The sequence below is a fragment of the Sturnira hondurensis genome, unplaced genomic scaffold (genome assembly GCF_014824575.4).
Source record: "Sturnira hondurensis isolate 20B ecotype Veracruz unplaced genomic scaffold, ASM1482457v3 Scaffold0020884, whole genome shotgun sequence".
Classification (NCBI taxonomy): Eukaryota; Metazoa; Chordata; class Mammalia; order Chiroptera; family Phyllostomidae; genus Sturnira; species Sturnira hondurensis.
Window position 1 is genome coordinate 1,683,730 of NW_028093515.1, and position 20,787 is coordinate 1,704,516.

At 48.1% G+C, this 20,787-nt stretch overlaps 3 protein-coding genes across 9 annotated transcripts in view; 1 reads left to right on the forward strand and 2 right to left on the reverse strand.

Moving 5' to 3' along the window:
* CEP89 (centrosomal protein 89) overlaps window positions 1-1,624 on the reverse strand; it is an 84,197-nt gene extending 82,573 nt beyond the window's left edge. For 5 of the 6 annotated variants that reach the window (XM_037030754.1, XM_037030757.1, XM_037030755.1 and 2 more), the window contains exon 1: window positions 1,432-1,623. In XM_037030754.1, coding sequence (XP_036886649.1) covers window positions 1,432-1,470 — 39 coding nt within the window. In that variant the 5' untranslated portion in view covers window positions 1,471-1,623. Of the gene's footprint in view, window positions 1-1,431 lie in introns of all 6 variants that reach the window. The other variant, XM_037030756.1, reaches the window with a different exon arrangement.
* Window positions 1,625-1,807: 183 nt separating this feature from the next.
* FAAP24 (FA core complex associated protein 24) lies at window positions 1,808-4,607 on the forward strand. Of its 2 annotated transcripts, XM_037030809.1 has the most exons (5): window positions 1,808-1,840; window positions 2,042-2,159; window positions 2,279-2,418; window positions 2,591-2,743; window positions 4,255-4,607. In XM_037030809.1, exons 2-5 carry the CDS (start codon window positions 2,054-2,056, stop codon window positions 4,516-4,518), a joined length of 663 nt encoding a protein of 220 aa, XP_036886704.1. In that variant the 5' UTR covers window positions 1,808-1,840; window positions 2,042-2,053; the 3' UTR covers window positions 4,519-4,607. The 2 variants fall into 2 exon arrangements, with proteins under 2 accessions (XP_036886704.1, XP_036886705.1); XM_037030810.1 differs by lacking the exons at window positions 1,808-1,840; window positions 2,042-2,159 and having other exon boundaries at window positions 2,335-2,418; window positions 2,596-2,743; window positions 4,255-4,605.
* A 968-nt stretch (window positions 4,608-5,575) lies between these two features.
* Window positions 5,576-20,787, reverse strand: part of RHPN2 (rhophilin Rho GTPase binding protein 2) — a 58,009-nt gene continuing 42,797 nt past the window's right edge. Inside the window, exons 10-15 of the mRNA XM_037030734.1 lie at window positions 19,735-19,854; window positions 18,126-18,320; window positions 12,744-12,820; window positions 11,893-12,039; window positions 11,442-11,597; window positions 5,576-6,902 (exon numbers count right to left, since the gene is read on the reverse strand). Coding sequence (XP_036886629.1) covers window positions 6,639-6,902; window positions 11,442-11,597; window positions 11,893-12,039; window positions 12,744-12,820; window positions 18,126-18,320; window positions 19,735-19,854 — 959 coding nt within the window. The 3' untranslated portion in view covers window positions 5,576-6,638. The remainder of the gene's footprint in view (window positions 6,903-11,441; window positions 11,598-11,892; window positions 12,040-12,743; window positions 12,821-18,125; window positions 18,321-19,734; window positions 19,855-20,787) is intronic.

Below are 20,787 nucleotides of genomic sequence, written 5' to 3' on the forward strand. Positions count from 1 at the left end.
ACTCCTTACCAATAGATTTTTGCATTACCATTTTGTGCTGAATTACTTATGGGTTTGTCTATCCTTAGACAGTACGGCCATAGGCTGTCAATCAATTGTGGGTGTCTGACCCAGAGCAGGAACTCAATGATGCCAAGCCGAGTTAGCAAAATCGCAATGCAAACATGTAAGTACGTCTTCACTGCTTCTCAGCATCCACCTGTCTAAACTGCCTGCCACAGGTCGGGGGGCTGCGAACAGAAACCCCAGTCTGAGGTGTTTTCTCAATTCGATTTAAAACAGAGGTCACAAATGCCCTTATCAAATGCTTTCCCTGCATTTAAAGTATTACGTTTATGGAAAACTGGATATAAGTAGGCTTGGAGTTTCACCAGGCAAACATGGACAAGGGAGATAGCAGCAGAGGAGTTGGGGGGTGCATATGGAGAGTAACTATAATGATGGACTGTGGAGTAAGAAATACGAAATTCTTACCTTTTGCAACAGCCTGCAACTGGAGACTATTAGGCTAAGTGCAATAAGCCAGTTGGTGAAAGACAAATACCATATGGTCTCACTTAGAATGAGCAAAATAGAACCAGAGGCATAGAAACATGGAAATGACTGACAACTGCAAGAGGGGAGGAGAGAAGTGGGGACTGGTTGAAAGTGAAGGGATTAGTTAAAACATAGATATGCACGACCTATGGACACGGACAGTGGTGCAGGGATTGACTGTGGGAGCAGGGGCGAGCTGGGTGGAGGGGGACATAGGGGGTTAATTCGACAACTGTAATAGCATAAACAATAAAATATTTACATGAAAAGACGGTAGTGTAAAATGTAGCATAGGAAAGTTATAGATAACTAATAAAGAGTTTGATTTAAAACAAACGGAATCAGGGCTGGAAAGGAGAGCAGTAAGAACACCGGTAAGATCAATAGACTGGTTGTGGGGTGTGGGAGGGTTGTGTTCACAGAGCGTCGAAGTCAGGATACTAAAGGAAGTAAGTAGCCAAAAAAAAAGGCAGAGAAATAGTGAGGAGCTGCTGTTTCAGTCCAGGCAGATGCTGGAGGTCAGGGCGGGGGCGAGGACAGCTGCCAGATGACCTGGTAAGTAGAGGCTATGAAACTTTCGGACGGGGTGTCGGTGGGGAGAATGACTCCCCACTGGGGACACCCAGCAGTGCAGCAGGTCTGTTCCGGACAGAAGTAAACTCCCAGGCCACGGGAACTAATGTTGTGGGGGAGAACGGGCGATTCCTGTCCAACCCAGGCTGACCCTGGGATAAAGGATTCTTTAGAACCCGAACTATCAGGGCTTTTTGAACAGAAAACGGCTTCCTCTTGTGCCGCCGCTACCTTGCCTCGATCTCTGGCCCAATCCCAAGCCCTCCTCCCTTAAATCCTGGCCCCCAGGCCCGGGCGCAGGCCGTGCAAGGATCTACTTACAAACTGGCTCTTGCGGCCTCTCGGAAACCCCAGGAGCATCTTCGGTGCGGGGAGTGGTCACCCCGAGTCTGGACCAAAGCGCAACCCTTCGCGACGGCCTGACCCCAGCCCTCTGGCCTAGCCCCAGACGCTTTTTCTACTCAGGGAACTGCTCAACAACCACACTTGCTACTGGCTCTGCTTTCTCGCCTGCCAATTAGAGCCAAGGATACTTCGTACCCGTCGCTCTTGGTAACCAGCAGGTCCCACTCAAATGCCCTCCGGGGCGGAAACTGTTCACGCTGCCCGTTCTCTTATTGGCCAGAGGAGATGTCGATCTCCGACGCCCTAGCCTATCTGACGCCCTTGGAGGCGAAGGGCGGGTAAGACAAAGGACTGGATTGAGGAGTCAGATGCGCACAGAGGTGGGGTAGCAGGGGCCGGGGAGGTGATCAGAGTGAGGGAGGGGCCACCGGGATTGGAATCTCCTGGCTTCTTAGACTTTGGCAAATAATTCAGTCTTGTAGAGAGCACTGTAGACCAGCCTCTGCCAAGAGGCCCCAGCCGTGTGGAATGTGGGGCCGTGTGCAGGACAGCTTACTCAAATGCCGTCTTGTATTTCCCTCTCCAGATTAAGGCCGCCATGGAAAGAAACCCCGAGGATGGCACAGGCCCTGTGCACGTGCCTTTTGGGCACATTGTTGCCAATGAGAAATGGCGTGGGTCGCAGCTGGCACAGGACATGCAAGGTCGGTGGGCTGCCCTCTGCATAAACTCTCTCCCTCCAAACCCCTGTTTTTAAGAAAAATCTACCAATTGCTGCCTTTTCATCCAAAGCTCACGGAACTTTTCTTGTCTGCATTTTAAGGGAAAATTAAGCTGATTTTTGAGGATGGCCTGGCACCGGTAGATTTTTACTTGTCTATCAGATGCTGCATTCTTTATATCAAGGAAGCCGATTTGGTGGCGGGAAATAGCTACCGTAAGAGACTTGTTCGCGTTAGAAATGTAAGTACTGGATTAAAGAAACTGACTTCTAGACCCTCCTCTGTCTTATATTTGGAATAATTCATATACAACCATTGGCCATTCCAAGTATTCTTCGAGTGAAAACTTTCTTAAACTTGAAAGGAATTTTGTTACAAAATTGTTTACTGTTGTTTTTTATTTTCCTTTGAAGTCTAGTAATCTTCAAGGAATAGTAATAGTTGAAAAAACACAGATGAGTGAACAGTACTTCCCAGCCATACAGAAGTTTACTGTGCTGGACCTTGGGATGGTGTTGCTTCCAGTGGCCAACCAGGTGGAAGCGTCTTGCCTCATTATCCAGTTAGTAAGTACTGGCTTCTGTACCTCCACAGTAGCCCTGTCTTGAGGACTCTCAACTGACCTTCATGGATCTTTCAGCTGCTGCCCTTGCTTGCTGTGGTTTCTCCTGAGTCCCTCAAGCCAATATAATCATTCTTTGTTAGTTCTTTTCTTTTTTTAAAAAATTATTTTTAGAGAGAGGAGAAAGGACGAGGAGAGGGAAACATCAATAGGTTGCCTCTCACACACCCCTAACTGGGGACCTGGCCCACAACCCAGGCACGTGCCCCAACTGGGAGTCAAACTGATGACTCTTTGGTTTGCAGGGCAGCGCTCAATCCACTGAGCCACACCACCCAGGGTTATACAACGTTTTTGAGGAATTTAAGTTCAGAAGCTGCCTCTGCAACCAGCTGAGCTTGACACCCATTCTAGGCAACTATATAACAAATGAACAAGTTGGAGACTTGATTTTAAACTACCAGGCTGTGATAACTCCATCCTTATTCTGTACTGACACCAGTGGACATGTCAGCTAGCAGCTGCTCTGCCTCCCTACCTCATGTAGCTTTTAAGCATCAGCACTGTGTGCAAGTTTATGCTGTTGCTTTTAAAGCTAGTATAAGATTATTCAACTTGACTATACATCAGAATTTTTGTGGGAACACTTCAAAATAGCAATACATGAGCCTTATTACCTCGGGCCAATTAAGAATCAGAATGTGGGAGCCGGGCCTAAGCATCAATTTTTGTTACTGTGTTGTGGATTTTAAATCTTCCCCAAATTAGGAATTCGGTCCTGTGTTGTTCACAGATCCCTCCATGACTCTCCACCACAGTTTTCCGCTTTATTATTCCTAACTTCCCTTGATGTAATGCTATCACCTGCCTTTTCTGTTTCCGCAACTGAGACTGGGTTTCTCCTTTGATCACCAAGCTCTCTCCAGATCCTGTAGCAAGTAGGTCCAAGTTAGGGGTAGGCATCATTTAATCTCATACAACTGAAAGGTTTCTGCGTTGATCATAGGGACATGTTTGAATTGCTCACAGTATGTTTTCATTGCCTTTATCCTAAGCATTCTGGAAACCCAAGTTTTTTTTTTTTTTAATTTTTTATTTATTTATCTTTAGAGGGGAAGGAGAGAGGGAGAGAAACATCAATGTATGGTTGCCTTTTGTGCGTCCCCTGCTGGGAGTTGGCCTGCAGGGAACTGGACTACAACCCAGGCATGTGCCCTGACTGGGAATCGAACCGAGATCCTCTGGTTCACAGGCCCGCGCTCAATCCACTGAGCTACACCAGCCAGGGAGGAAACCCAAGTTTTTATTTAAAATTTTCACCTCTTACTCCTTTGTGTAGTCATATGGGTCATCTTTCAATCATTTTGCCGATGAAAAATTATATTCATGGCATGTGAAAACATTTGTAGTGCTAAGTCAAGCGGAACCAAAGAGAAAAACTGAAATTGCCACCAAATGTTAAGAAGATTGCTAGTCCACTAGAGGGTGCTCACGTGCTCTTCAATTTCCTTTCAGGTTCTAGAGCAAACCAAAGAGCCCAGTAAGAACCCTTTTCTCAAGAAGAAACAGGCTCTCATCTCTGAGCCCTCCCTACTTCGAACTGTGCAGCAGATCCCAGGAGTTGGAAAAGTTAAAGCTTCCCTTCTGCTTCAGAAGTTCCCGAGTATCCAACGGCTGAGTAACGCGGCCGTCCCAGAACTGGAGCAGGTCATCGGACATGCGGCAGCACAGCAAATCCACGCATTCTTCACACAGGCCAGGGGACAGCTCTCCTCGTAGCACCTACTGCGTTTTCTCCTTTAGACTACGCACACGGGATCTTGTTTTCTTTTTATATTTAAAAATCAGCCCTGGCTGGTGTAGCTCAGTGGATTGAGTGCAGGCCTGCGAACCACACGATCGCCCTTGGATTCCCAGTCAGGGCACCCAGCAGGGGACTCATGAGAGGCAACCATACATTGATATTTCTCTCCTCTGCTTCCCTTCCTCTCTAAAGATAAATAAATAAAGTCTTTTAAAAAATAAAAAAAAATCAAGATGAGGTGAGGCCTGAGTGGAATCTGCCAGTTGTCCTGCCCTGCTTGCGGTGGCGGGAGGGGGCGGGCGGGGGTTAGGTAGGCATTTAAGTTAGTGGGCCCGGAAGCTCCTGCCATGGAGAAGAAGACCAGTGGGGATCTTCCTAAGAGAGTCACTTGAATTAGGGATTCTCAGATTCAGCAAAAAGCCAGCTTGGGTGGATGTGAATGTGTGACCTTGACTTGCATCTCCCATGGGAAGGTCTTACTGAGTTTCAGGTGGTTGACATGACCTTCTAAAGGAAACAGACCTACAATGAAGCACTGTGTACCATAAGCCCCTTGTTCCTGACTGGTCTTAAATACCTGTGCTTTGAGGGCCGCTGCCAGTGTAAATAAGCACTGTACAGACTTCCTTGCTCACTTCCTTCATGGTAGCTGCAGTCTGTTCATAATCATCGGGCACATCTGAACAGAGGAAGCCTGGAGTGTAGAGCGCCTACCTAAAGATGAAAAGCCAGTGCAGGGGGTGCAGAGCAGGGTAAGGGGTGTGTGTGCACAGCCCAGCGGGAAAATGGTGGGCAGCAGGGTCCAGAGAGAGAAGACCTAGAGGTTGGGGACCAAAAGGTACACTTGCCCACTCAAAAATAAATACAATGAAAGATGCCGTATGTTTTCAACGATACTAAGATAACTCGACAGCCCTGTTTTGTGAAATGTTAGTAACTTTAAAAATAATCAAAGAATAAAATCACTTGTGCGTTAGGGTAGAAACAATTTGAAAGGAAAGGTGAAGAAGTAAAAAAAAAAAAAACATTAACTCAGGCAAATGAATGTGTTTATTTAAATATTTATACAAAAATGGCCCTAAGAGCAGTAGATACACTTTCCCAGTGGCATTTTTCCTTTTGATATTGCACACTAGAGAGTATTTTAAATTCTTGTTAACCCTCAAAATTAGATCTCAATGCTATATTTTTAAGCTATGTAACTTGTACTATGTCAACAGTGAATCTTATTAGAATCACAGTATCATCCAACTTATAGCATGAGAAATCAACTAGTAAGAATGTCATTTAAAAAAGTCAGAGCTTTAAACTTGAATTATTTACATCGTTACCTTATAAAATTCAACTCACTTTAAGGATTCTTAAAATACAGTTATGTACTTTCTACTTTAAACAAAATGAAAAATGTTTTGAGTATCAAACAGTATATTATCTACCTTGTAGATACATCTCCATTTAACACTTGCCCCTGTTAGCAACTTTTAAATGACATGTAACTAGAAGAAAAGCTACTCCGAAATTGCTTTCGCTAATAAGTCATGATACATGTGACTCTATTCTATCTGGGAATGACATTCACACGATGTAGCAATAACAGTAAAATCTCAGAAATTCATTTTGGGTTAATGAATTCCCCTTAGAAAGCAGCTCTTTGGACCTTTTTAGTAATACTAATTGAACTCCATCATTAGAGTCCCTTGACCTGCCTTAATTCGGGCTCACCTGGATTCTGGGTTAAGGAATGATCTATTACATTACCGAGGCCTGGAAACTTAGAAATAGGAAGAATGTAGGTAGCCCCAACTGAACTCTGAGAGTAACTGAAAGTCATAATTGTAACCGTCAAACACAGCCGTATTTCCATCCCTAAGCTATTTACAATACTTTATATAATAAATAACTTGCAGCAATATGCTGACATCCACAAATTCCTAGAGGGTTCTTATTCCTTTCATTCATGGAGACATCCGTTGGAAGTTTAGAGTGTGAGGAAACAGCATTTGAGAGTCGTGAGACATTTTCCATTACTTCCACAAATAGGAAGGCCTAGTGGAGACTGAAATGTTTCGGGCCTGGGTGTTTTAGTTTCCTTGCACTAGTACAAAGAACTGTCATTGTTGAGGAGGCTGAAAGGGGAGGGGAGCTTCTTCTTGACTTGCGGCCTGGCAACCCCCGCGGACGGGAGGCACAAGGTGCTGGCAGACTTCTGTCTGTTCTTATTGGTGCCCCAACTCAAGAAAGAAAGCTTTTTCGAGATTTTCTTGGTTTTGTCCGTCTTATCATCGTCATCATCTATGGCTAAGCAGATCATGGAGTAAGTTTTCTGCATTCCCACAGAGTATGTGGCACACTTATTATGCTGCACAGAGAAAAGGAAGAAAAGGGGAGTTAGAAATCCTCAAGACACAGCCAATAAGTGACTGCAAAGCCCGAGACTCACATTCTGCGCTCACAGCATCCCTTTTAAAATTAAGGTGATATAATTCGGAAACTTGGGTGACTAATGCTTACACCGAATTAAACAAGGACGACTTTTAAGGAATATACTCAATCGCAGTAAATTAGGCTAAGGAAGGCTACTCACTTTTCTTAAGGTTCTTATATCTGAAAAAGTGATACACACCCACGGTCAACAATATGAAAATACAGTGGACAGGAGATGCCGCTCCTACCTGGGCTCAAGGCTCTTCTGAGTGGACATGGTTTCCGTTACACTTTTGGAGATACTGTTCACATGCAGGTAAATGGTGTCTGCGTAAGTATATGTTACCACGTGTGTTTCCTTAACAGGAAAACACTACCCACACTGCTTAGCCTGCACGGGGCTTTCTTCACCTGGTGTACCTTGGAGTTCAGGCTGTGAGCCTTTAGGTACAGCTCAAGTTCCTTCTCTTCAAAGGCAACACAGAGTCCACAGTGAGGATACAATGAACTTTTCCCCCTATTTAAGTGGTACAGTCCTGTGGTGGTCCATACACTCACACAGTGGTTCAACTATCACTGTCATTCGTCTCCAGAATGGGGTCCTCTTCCCCAAATAAACCGTACCCATCAAACCCAATGATCAGCTGTTTGAGTCCCGTGCGGGACTCAAATAGGAAATCTGAAGAAACTTGTCTTCCGATCGCTGCCACGTGGGTCCTTCCTGCTTGTAAGATTTGCTTCACATCAAGGTGGTTTCATTCACCAAATGCTTATTGAACATCTATGTTCCAGGCACTGAAATCAGGCTATTTATAAAAGCAAGCAAAAGCAAGCAACAGCTCTAAGTGGTTGGGCACATTGTTTACGATGTAAATCAAGAAATCTGAGTGACGCACCCACTCAGGGTGTTCACGGAGGATGTCCCCCTGGAGCGTGGCTCCTTTGGATGAAATTCCTCTCCCTTCTCTATAAAAGTGCCGCTCGTTAACCCCACATGCTCTGCAGGACACGTGTGTTCTCATTAAAAACAAAACAAATTCCTGGAGGTGGGTTTTATGCCCGCAAACACTTTTCAACCGTCACCTGCTTAGAGGCCATTTGGCAGAACAACCCCTCCCTTACGAACACTCTCAATGCTCTTAACCCACTTCCGCCAGTACATGTCCGCTCCGGTTCAACCTCTGCTGCCGCCCGGCCTACGTCCAAACAGCGCACGCTCATGAGGGAGGACAGTTACCAGGCTGACTCACTTCACGTAACATTCTGACCCTGACCTCAAACCTACTGGGCACCCCATTACCTGGTACTCCTACACTTCCCTAGTCACTTTATTCCTTTTTCTCTCAGTTACTCTCTGTCAGGCCCCTCCCACCCCATGCCCTCCTGATAGCCTTGCCTTACACTTAATTGCACCTGCCCCAAAGACAAACCCTCTGGTGTAGCTGGATCTCATGCCCTCTCTCCTCCAGGTATTTTTCCCTCCTCGCGCTCCTTCTGCCAGGCCTTCCCCACCAGCACGCAAGCTTTCTGTGCTACCTAAACACACACCACCCCCACCTGTGAGCTTTCCGTTTCCCTCCGTCTGCCCCCACCCCCCATCCCGCTCCCGGCTGCCACCCTAATTCTCTGTGCCACCCTAATTCTCTGCTCCCTTTCACAGGTCTTCCCTTCCTCCCGTTACTTTTTCTCCCGTCCTCGCCCAGCACGCTCCCCACTCACACCTTCCTGGGGCTCCTCTCTGGAACTCTCAGGGCTTTACGGAACCGTTTGAAGGCACAGCCCTCGTCGGCTGTACGTTACACAGGTGAGGAAACTGAGGCCAAGGGAGGGGTATTAACCTGCTGAATGAAGGTCACACAGCTTGTCTGTTCATGGCAGACAAGGCTTCATTCCAGGTCTTTTGATTGTAAGCCTAGGATTCCACTCCACGGGCAGTTTTCACAGTGTGCTCCACAGGCGCCCCCAGGGATCCCCACTGTGATCCAGGGAGTCGGGGACCAGGTAAGCCATCAGCAGGAGCACTCAGCTTTATTCTCATTATTCGGTTTGGTTTGAGGGAAAGGATCAGCAGTTAAAAATAGCGCTCAAACATGATCTAAAATCCTTGCTGGGGGAAATGAATGACCACGTCACGGTTATTATAACATCTATTCTGAACTGAGACATAGTCCATGCAGGGCGCTGTTCTCCCGACTCTCCTGAGGCTGAGCTGTTCCCTGTCTTGCCCGAGGTCACAAACCTGCGGCAGAGCCAGGACTCACCTCTGGACAGTCCGAGGTGCTTTACCTATCACATCCACTGGCCTCCTCCAGAGACAGGACAAGGCTGAATGCCAAGTCTCTCGGTCTCTGTTCAGGGACAGGGCCTCCCTCCCCGCACGCTGTCCACTCCAGCCCCTCGGCCCAGGGCCCAGCCTTTTATTCGCCCTCCTTTTGGACAAACCTCTTTTCTGTTTCTGGTTGGGACTTTACTTGTCCAGCAATTCTGTGGATTCTGCCCGGGAAAGTAGCATTTCTTATCATCCCTTCTCCAAGGTACTCTCTCTCTGAACCCCTTGACTTCTTTGTCTTTATTTCTTAAATTAATGTGTAACTCACCATAAAATCCACTATGTTAATGCAGTTCAGTGGTTTTTAGTACAGTCATGGTTGTGCAAACATCACCACTCATTTCAGAACGTCCCCAGGAGCAGTCCCTCCCCGTTCCCCAGCACTCCAGCCCCGGGCCCTGGCAACCACGAATCTACATTCTGTTTCTGTGGACTTGCCTCTTCTGGACATTTCTTACCAGTGAAATCACACAATCCACTCAGCTTCCAACCCTCCCTAATCTGAGTCCTGTTGCCATCCCTCCTTTTGTGCTTTTGTCTGGCTGCTAAATATAATAGACATAGCTCCTCCCCCCTCAGTCTTGACCTCTTAACGTGTGCAAAACAGCCAACCACTCTCTGGGCAGGGTTTTCCTCCCGATTCCGTAGCTCCTTTTTATCTCATCTCTCTGGACTCGCCTTCACAACTTCCTGTGCTCCCACTTCTCTCCTAACCTCCAGGTGCTTGCGTGTCTCTGAGTCTAACCCTCAGCCCTCAGCCCCTCGCAGGCAATTTCACTTAGTCTCTTACAGCTTTCAGTACCATCTCTATGCAGAACACTCCCACATAAGGCTGTGACTTCTCCCTTGAACTGAAGATCTGAACATTCGGTGGCCTACTTTACATGTATATTTGGATGTCTAATGGCATATGAAATGGTCAAAGCCTAAGTCTTGTTTTCTCCACCCTCTGCCTCCCTCACCACCACCCCTGTTCACCATTAGGAAACACGATGCAGCTGTTCAAGCCAAAACACTGAGGAGTCATCTCTCTCTCTCTCTCTTTTTTCGTTTACACAAATTGTCTACAAATCTCCATCAGCTCTACCTTCAAATCACGTCTCAGGTGCACCCACCTCCACTGCCACCCCTCCTAGGGTACAGCAACATCACTGGCCTGGATGGCTGCCACAGCCAGCCCACTCGGCCGGCCTCCCTTCAGAGACATCCTTCTAAATAAATACCCTATCCCTTCATCCCTCTTCTAAAAACGTCCATGCCTCCAAAGTGCCACCACCTCCAATGAGGCCCTGTCTGTTCCTCTATCAGGGGAGGCTTATTCCTGCCATTGGGCCCCTGCGCCCGTCAGTTGCCCTTCCTGGCTGGCTCCTCCTGTGCCCCTTTAAATACAGGAGGCTCCTTCTCGTCACCCAAGTCTCCGTGCAAGCCCTGTCTGGAGGAGCCTCTCCCTCCCCCCAGTTGCTCTATCATGCTACACATTTTATTTTCTTCATAGCACTTACCAAAATCACAACTACTTACTGGCTCATGCACTGCCAGCTTCGCAGCGGCGGGGACCTAATCTGTCTAGTTCCAGCCGTAGCTCTGACAGCTGAGAAGGACCTGGCACACAGCTCATGCTCGATTCAATATTTGTTGAGTGAATAAATGAATGTTGTTATGAGGTAAGTGTCTGAGGGACATTATTAAATGTGGAGAGTATGCACGGATGATTGCTCCCACTTGGGGAAGAAAGGACTTAGCTGTGCATCCGAACTTGCGCAGGCGCCGCACACGTCCCGAGATCTCAGGGAGCGGCAAGGGCTGTCTCTGACACGGGCAAAGGGTCTTTAACATGGCACGCCCTTCTGTGCCATTTCAATATTTGTTTCTACCATGAGTTTGTGTTACTTCCGTCATTAAAGAAGATAGAATGAGAAAAACAAAGCAACTGGTTATTTTATCCGCAGGATCAAAAGGAAAAGTTTTCTAGTGCTCTCTCACCCAAGCCAAGCTCACTGCGGCAAGGACAGGCCTAGAGGTTCAGTCGTCTGTGGGATGCTACCAACGCAGGCAGGAGGAGGAGGGCGGGGGAAGTCCTCCGTGGCTAGACCCACAGCAGCCTCACTCCACTCTTCCATTACTGCTGAGGGGGTCAGGACTCACCATGGATGAGGCGGAGTCCAGGAGGCTCACAACCTTCATCTCAATGTGGTCTTCACCGAAGCTCCTCAGCAGTTTCATAACCTCGCTCACTGTCAGCCACTTACAATCCACAGTTTGAACGGAAACAATATAATCCCCTTCCTTGGCTCCTGCCAGCTGCAAAAGGATAATTTAAATAAAGGTCAACACTCTGTTCATTCAATTCCTGAAACAGTTTCCAAGTTTATTAACGAAATAATTTTTTGCCCACACTAATCATTTTCTCCTTGGGCATGTAGCACCCATGAGAGAGAGGCCCTTTGTGTGAAAGTCAGGCCTTTTGCATAAAGGAACCCTGACTTCACTCACGCAGATACATTCGCTCGGGCAGCTTTCTCTGTATTTTCCCGGCCTGACTGCCTGCAAAGGTGCCAGTGAGTTTTGCTCCCAGCCCAGAATGGCACACACTTACCGAGGCAGAGGAGTACGGATCCAGGAAGTGGACTTGAACCGGGGAGTTTCCTCTCAAGGTGAACCCCAGGTCCCCTTCTTCCACAGTGAAGTGAACGCTTCGAGGGGGTGTCCATCTCTTGTTAGCAGAAAACACAGACAGAGGGCCCTTTGGAACAGGGCATCGTTAGCTGTAGGATCTGAAGGCTGAGTCAGGTGAAAACTAAAGGAAATGTCGCCTGGCTGTCCTTGCAGACTTCATTAGGTTTTGCTCAGAGACTAGTGTAATGACACCATATGGGACAATATGTGCTACAGCAGTCAGACGGGAACATTAATGGCCACTTTCTCTAAAATAGCCAATATGTTTTCAATGAAATTATCTTTTGGCTAGTCCTGACCAGCGTGGCTCAGATGGCGGGGCAACATCCTGCAAAGCGGCCTGGGTCACGTGTTCAGTCCCCTACTGGGGCACACACGAGAGGCAACCAACTGATGTTTCTCACATCAATGTTTCTGTCCTTCTCTTTCTCCTTTCCTTCCCCTCTCCCTAAAAATAAATAAAATCTTTTAAAAAATGATCTTCTAAAAATTATCTTCATTAAAATATCTGAAAATCTGTGCGGGCCCGCGAACCAGAGAATTTCGGTTTGATTCCCTGTCAGGGCAACATGCCTGGGTTGCAGGCCAGTTCTCAGCAGGGGACGCAGGAGAGGCACCCATACATTGATATTTCTCTCCCTATCTCCTTCCCTTCTCCTCTAAAAAAAAAATCTTTAAAACATATCTAAAAATCTAAAATATCTAAAAATAGCCTTTTGCAACAAGTAAAAACTGTCCCATAGGTCGTTATGAAATAAGCATTCAGCATACCAGTTTCTGGAAGAAGTCTGTTGCCGTCACCTTGGAGAACTGTGGCAGTATAATTTCAACTTCTTGCTCAGTTTTAGCTAGAAAATAAGATGAAAAGGGAAAGCAAAGATGTTTCTGCAGCTGAAGGTTATCCTGGAAAACTCAGGTCCTCATCTTCTCTCTGAAGGAAGAGGAGGCAAATCCTGCTCCTGCTTGGTCCAGACAAGCAGTACAGAAGATGGACTGCCGGTCACGCCCCCAGCCCCATGCAACCTGTGCCGTCCATCTGGGTACCTCCTGGGAGCCACACCCTAGGCTGGGGCTGGCTCAGGGTAGTGACAGACACATCCCCCGCCTCCAAGGAGCTTATTGATAGTCGGATGGGCTTCCTTTGGCACTCGTACAACGCCACTGGAGTTGTCTGCGTGTTTTAAGCAGGGCTGGTATGGAATGAAGCGCCGTGTCTGTCAGCCCAAAGTCCCGGAAGAGATGTGATGCTTTTCTTTTTTCTTTTGTGGGTTTTTTTTCTGTTCCTAACAGTTTTTCTTTTTTCTTTTCTTATTTAATGTATTTTTTATTTTTATTTTTATATTTTATTGATTATACCATTACAGTTGTCCCATTTCCCCCCTCCATTCCCCCCCTTTCGTTCATGTCCATGTGTCACAAGTTCTTTAGATTCTACATTTCCCACACTACTCTTGACCTCTCCCTATTTTCTACCTACCATCTATGCTACTTATTCTCTGTGCCTTCTCCTCTTCCCACTCCCCTGTTGCTAACCCTCCATGTGTTCTTTATTTCTATGGTTCCCCTCCTGATCTAGTTGTCCTCTTAGTTTGCTTTTGTTTTAGGTGTGGTTGTTGATAACTGTGAGTTAGTTCTTAGTTCTTTTTCTTAGATAAGTCCCTTTAACATTTCATCTAAGGGCTTGGTGATGATGAACTCCTTGAACTTGACCTTATCTGAGAAGCACTTTATCTGTCCTTCCATTCTAAATGAAAGCTTTGCTGGATACAGCAATCTTGGTTTTAGGTCTTTGGATTTCATGACTTGGAATACTTGTTTCCAGCCCCTTCTTGCCTATAAGGTCTCTTGAGAAATCAGCTGACAGTCTGATAGGAACTCCTTTGTAGGTGACTGTCCCCTTATCGCTTGCTGCTTCTAGAATTCTCTCCTTCATTTTAATCTTGGCTAATGTAATTATGATGTGCATAATTACACATTATGGTGTGTTCCTCCTTGGGTCCACCTTCTTTGGGACTCTGAGCTTCCTGGATTTCCTGGAAGTCTATTTCCTTTGCCAGACTGGGGAAGTTCTCCTTTATTATTTGTTCAAATAAGTTTTCAGTTTCTTGCTCTTCCCCTTCCCCTTCTGGTACCCCATATANTCCCCCTCCATTCCCCCCGTTTCGTTCATGTCCATGTGTCACAAGTTGTTTAGATTCTACATTTCCCATACTACTCTTGACCTCCCCTATTTTCTACCTACCATCTATGCTACTTATTCTCTGTGCCTTCTCCTCCTCCCACTCCCCTGTTGCTAACCCTCCATGTGTTCTTTATTTCTATGGTTCCACTCCTGATCTAGCTGTCCTCTTAGTTTGCTTTTGTTTTAGGTGTGGTTGTTGATAACTTTGAGTTAGTTAGTTCTTAGTTCTTTTTCTTAGATAAGTCCCTTTAACATTTCATCTAAGGGCTTGGTGATGATGAACTCCTTGAACTTGACCTTATCTGAGAAGCACTTTATCTGCCCTTCCATTCTAAATGAAAGCTTTGCTGGATAGAGCAATCTTGGTTTTAGGTCTTTGGATCTCATGACTTGGAATACTTCTTTCCAGCCCCTTCTTGCCTTTAAGGTCTCTTGAGAAATCAGCTGACAGTCTGATAGGAACTCCTTTGTAGGTGACTGTCCCCTTATCTCTTGCTGCTTCTAGAATTCTCTCCTTCATTTTAATCTTGGCTAATGTAATTATGATGTGCATAATTACATATTATGGTGTGTTCCTCCTTGGGTCCACCTTCTTTGGGACTCTGAGCTTCCTGGATTTCCTGGAAGTCTATTTCCTTTGCCAGACTGGGGAAGTTCTCCTTTATTATTTGTTCAAATAAGTTTTCAGTTTCTTGCTCTTCCTCTTCCCCTTCTGGTACCCCTATAATTTGGATGTTGGAACGTTTAAAGATGTCCTGGAGGTTCCTAAGCTTCTCATTTTTTTTGAATTCTTGTTTCTTCATTCTTTTCTGGTTGAATGTTTCTTTCTTCCTTCTGGTCCACTCCTTTGATTTTAGTCCCAGTTTTCTTTCCATCACTATTGGTTTCCTGTGCATTTCCCTTCATTTCAATTAGTTTAGCCTTCATATGTTCCTCTAATTTGTGACTAAAATCAACCAGCTCTGTAAGCATCCTGATAAACAGTGTTTTGAACTGTGCATCTGATAGGCTGGCTATCTCTTTGTCACTTAAAAGTATTGGCTCTGGGCCTTTGAGCTGTTCTTCTACTTGAGCCATAATGTTTTGTTCTGTTCACACCTGTTATGTATGAGGGGCGGAGCCTAGGTGTTCCCCAGGGTGGGGCAACCCAGTGGCTGGGTTGTGACACTGTATGTGGGGGCGGGGTCAGAGAGGGAGCAATGGCTCTCTCTCGGATTTTGGTCCCCTCTGTCGCTTTCCACAAGCAAATTGGGCCCTTCTGGTGCTGGTTCCCAGATGGGTGGGCTTGTGTACATTCTAGGACCCTGTGGGTCTCCCCAGTGAACTTTCCTGTGAGCCTGGGGAACCTCTCTCGGCACCTCAACCCCCGAAAGTTTTTCCAATTAGTGCTTTTAGGCTTTATTTCCTGTTGCTGGAGCCCTGGGTTGTGCAGTCTGTCTCACTGACCGTTTTTAAACCTGCCTGGTTTATCTGCGCGCAAATGTGTGTCCGCGGTCAGCCAGCTGCATTGCAAGCCTTACTGGGGTTTTGTCCCTGCACCCACCCAGGTCACCAACCACCGCCTTTTCCTGCTGGGACCCCTGTCAGTCAACTCTGCCCTTCTTACCAGTCTGGATGAATGGTTCGTTGTTGTCGGACTTCAGTACAGTTCAATTTTCTGTCTATTTTGGTTGTGTTTTTGTTTCTAAATCTTTGTTGTCCTTAAATTTGGCTGTGCAAGGAGGTACAGTGTTTCCACCTTACGCCTCCATCTTGGCCTAAAGTCCGAGCTTCTTTCCACTATTAGTGTGTAAAGTGATGATTTGACGGCAAGCAGTGGGTTTGCCAAACTCTGTACGCCAGTGGCACAAATCTCCATGCATTTGTGGCAGGCCCAACCCATCGTTACCATGAGGCTAGTTGCTTCTCAGATATGATCCCAGAGCAGACTAAGAACACATAAACAAGAGTATAAAAAGAAAACTTGAGCCTTGGCTCAGGGGATGGAGCACTGGCCTGGTCACTGGTTTGATTCCCGGTCATGGCACATGCCTGGGATGAGGGCCAGGTCCCCAGTTAGGGGTGTGTATGAGGAAACCGATCGATGTTTCTCTCACACATTGATGTTTCCCTCCTTCCCCCCCTCTCTGCCTCTCTCTAAAAATAAACAAATCAAATCTGTAGAAAACTTGAGGAGTCAGAATAGTACCACCAAGGAGGAACACAGCCCTCCAGTAACAGGATGACCCTGTGGCTTCTGACAAACTGCCTGAGGCAGGGCTGGCCTTGGACAGGCTGTCCATCCACTGAAAGAGTGGTGCCACCAGCCCCGGACTTCACCGAAGCCACATGTTTCCCTCCCTCGGTAGAGGTTATGTCTCTCCGTCCTGGCCACAGAGCACACGGGTGTGGACAAGGGAGCCGAGGATGTGGCCACGGTGCCGTGAAAGAGACTCCCTGAGCACATTTCCTGATTCCACCAGTCCGCTTGGTCTCCTGGGGCAAGGACTTCGTCTCATCCCTAAGATAAGGACGATATCAGTACTTCCCTCATGCAGTTGGAAGGAGAGCAGAGTAAGATTCTGTATACAAACGGTGCCTACTGTTAGGCCTGGCAGACCTCGTATACATTGGGAGATCCCATCAGCTAAGGTTACCGCAGACGAGCCCTAATTCTGGAGAACTGGTCCCTGAAAATTGGGGGTGGAACTCCAAAGGCTGGGGACAAGGATTTAGGAAGTAGCACGGAAGGCGGCATAGTCAAAGGGGGTTCCCTCAACTGAGCCATCTTCTATCCCCTTCCCCTAACTCCCGGGGAGATCCTAATCATTCCTCACTGTCAAGACACCTCTCGGGGAGGTCCTCCCACTCCTGACCTCTGGGGCAGAACTGGCTGCCACCTCCCCGAGGGGAGCAGCAACTGTCCGGTCCACCTCCGTGCTCCCAAACCCAGGACAACGCTCAGCGCTTCGGAGAGCCTCAAAGGGGCTCAGGTGCGCAATGGCACTTCCGTGTGGAATCTAAAACAGTCCAGCTGATAGAAGAAGAGAGCAGAATGCTGGATGCAAGGAGCAGGAGGAGGGGCAAATGAGAAGATTTGGTCAAAGGGTACAAAGTTTCAGTTACACAAATGAGTAGGTTCTAGAGATTCAACATACAGCATGGTGACCGCAGGTAACAATACCCCACGTACACGTAAAATCTGCTACAAGGGTAGAGCGTCAGTGTCCTTCTCTCTCTTACACACACACACACACACACACACACACACAGAGATGATGGACTAGGTTCTGAAGTATTTTCCCTGCATCCCCTGGTTCCACTGTATCGGAAAAAGTTTTACTTCTCATTTAATAATAAAAATAATGTTTGTCCTAAAAGAAAAAAGTACGTTGGTGCTAACAAAAGACGAACTACACAGGGGAAAGAGCAAACCTGGGAGAGGGAATAAGAACGCACTGGCTTTCAAACCTGAAGCCCACGCCGTGCAGTTTCCCAGAAGGCAGTGGGTGGGTGCGGAGCGTAGCCAAAATGTCAGGGTAGAAGGTAGAGGTCTCCTGGCTGGAGGGGATGGCTGGAACCCCAAAGGAAGCTAGAGGCTTTAGGAAAAGGAATCTAGAGGAAGTGAACCAGGAAGAGTGGACCCTTTAGAAGGCCAGGAAGGGTGGGTGGGATCTGACAAGAGGAACAGTCAACAAAGGGAGTAGAGAGGGAGGTGGGAATGGACAAGGCGGCAGGGTGCCCCGACACCAAGGGAGGAGTATCAGGGGGCAGAAGGGGAGTCAAAAGTCACCAAGGGGTTGATGAGGACAAGATCACAAAGAAGCCCCTGGACTCAGGCACAAGGGTAGGGGGAGGAGCGGCACGTTGCCCCTCCTGGTGCCCAGCACATCCCGAGTGTCTGCCCAGCCCCTACAGAATAAGCAAACAATGACTGTGCAACCGAGTGTCCCTGACTCTCACACAGGGCACGCTTGGCACCTGGCACTCACAAATAATGTCGGCAGCCTCGATCAAGTTCAGCAGGTCATCGTCCTCCTGATGCTGAGTGTACTTGAGCTGGGACCGCTGGTGGGCCACAGCCAGCACCTCCTGCAGCAGTTCTATGTTGCGGAGCTTCTTGCACAGGCTCACCTCCCGCACGGACTCCTCGTGATGGGCAATGGCTTTGCGTAGGTGGGACTTGCCTGCCAGCAGAAAAGCAACACCACATGACGTGGGTCCTAAACTGCAACACAAGCACCTCAAGGAGAGTCAAAGTGCCCAGGGATCAGCCCGGAAAGGTGGATGTCCTCTTTTGTGACGACTCTCCCCACGGCTTACGTCCCTCTGAAACACATATGCCACGTGCTCACTCATGTTCATAAAACACCGTTCAGCAAATATACAGCGAATGTTCTAGGCAGTAGAGATAAAGCACTGAGCAAAAACCAGCCTCTGCATCCACGAAGTTTACACGCTCGTGTTTGAAGACAGATACTTAACAAGCAAAGCAGTAATGATGGCAGGTGTGGCGATCAGGCGATGGAGAATGTGAAACAGAGTAAGCGGATGTGGTGAGAAAAGACTGGGAATGGAAATTGCTCTTCACGGTGGGTGTTCAGAGAAGGGCTTTTTGCAGGTAACTTTTGAGTAGAGCCCTGAAGGAAGGAAGGGGGCAGCCATGAGGATCTCTGACAGGGGGGCATTGCTGAAAGAGGAAATGTCAACAGGGAGCTTGGGTCAGGCAGAGACGGGGGAGGAATGAGGGCAGAGAGGAGCAGGGGCGGGACGGTGACCAGCCAGGCAAGGTGACGAGGACTCCGTCTCCCACTGTGGGTGAGACGGGACCCACCGCGGTGTGAGCAGCGGCTGAGGGGATCTGAGCCACGTGAACGGACTATGAAGGACAAAGAGGGAAGCAGGAAGACCAGCTATGAGGCCACAGCAAAAAGCTGAGCAAGCCGTGTAGCCCCTCTGGGCTTGTTTCTGCAACAGGAAACTAGGATCAGGCCGTACCCATCTCATAGGATTATACGAGGTTTCAGCAAGTCAGTGCCAGTTTAGCAAGCCCTATAGGAATGTGGCCTGGACCAGAGAGGCAGGGTAAGCAGTGGCCGGTTTTCTAGGTGGAGTTGCTGGGATTTGCTGATCAGTTGTGGGGAGGCACAGAGTGAGTCCCGGGTCGCTGGCCTGCAGACCTGGGAGGATGCAGCTGCCATCCCTGAGACGGGGACACTATGTGGGAAGTTGGTGGGAGGGGGCAGATTTGCACGTGGAAATAGCTATTCACTCTGAGACTTGGCAGAGACCAAAGCAGGGCAATTCATGACCCATCCTCAGGTGTGACCTGAGAAAAGAAATTGCTGTGTCCTTCCACACTAAAGATGCTGAAAGACTATCAAAGCTCCAACTCCACTCGGGGGGACCTGGGCCCTTGCGGTACCTGTGGGAGCACAGCTCTGGATGCCCGTAGACATTAGAAGGCATTGGCCACAATGATTTCAGACCCCAAGTCTCCAAGCCCTGCCCCGGGGACACTTCTGGGGTTGTCTGTAAGCAGGACCAGCTGGCCATCGAATGGGGCACGAGGAGGAAGGGGGCAGGAAAGCCAATACACACCAAGCTGTTGGCGCTGGTGAGCATTTTTCAGGGTGGCCAAGGGTGTCATTCCCTCTGGCATGTGGTCATAGAGCTGGGACAGGCACTTCTCCTGGTGGTCTTCATCTGTACCAGGCTTCACTGCAACAAGAGCCACAGGGTAAGTCCCTTCTCATGGTCAAGGCTGAGGACTTGGGAGACAGTGCGACAGACCCACTTAGACTTCTCTTTCAGACATGTCTTCGGGTTCCTTTATTCTCCAGTTTTCCAAGGCACTTGGGATAACACGTCTCCCTGCTGCCCTTGGACACACTCCGGCAAGACAGCCCACGAGACTTTGTATGCTTGGGACTCCTGTTTTGGCTTGGAAGCCCCACTTCTACCCCTTCCAAACCAACCTTCTAGCACAGTCTCACCTCAAGCCTCTGGTGGCCTCTGTGCCTGCACCCTGGCTGGCACGCGTGACCCTCTAACCTCACCAAGCAGCTCCCCACTGCACTCAACACATTCAGCCTCCGCCCAGAGCTCGGGCAGTGCTCTTGTTCCAGCTGTCCTTTCCCGCCATGGCCAGCTGGAAAAGGTCTCCTCAGAGCTCAATGTCCAACTCAAATGAAAAGGTGCCCATGGCTACGCCAGGGCGTCCAACGGCTGCCTCCCTGGTGCCCCTACCGCAACTGCTGCAGCCCTGCATTTCCACGGGGTTACGGGACCTGCCCTGCCAAGAAGCCTACATAATAATACACTGCAGGAGCAGCTAGCACGTTCACAGAGCCCACGACACACAAGGCGCCACTTAGCTTTGTGTGTAGGCACTCCGTGTTCACAACAGCCCTGTGAGATAGGTTCCCTTCATATTCCCATTTCAGAGATGAGAAAACCGAGGCAGAGAGCAGCTCAGTAACTTGCCCAACATTACACAGCTAGTAAATGGCAGACCTGAGATAGGGACCCCAGGCAACCTGTCTCCAGAGGTTACACTGTCCATTATGCTGGGAGCTGTCTTGGTTAGTACTGATTACAACCCAAGTCCCACCCGACCTGAGATCAGAACACTTACCTCCAACTGAAAATTGC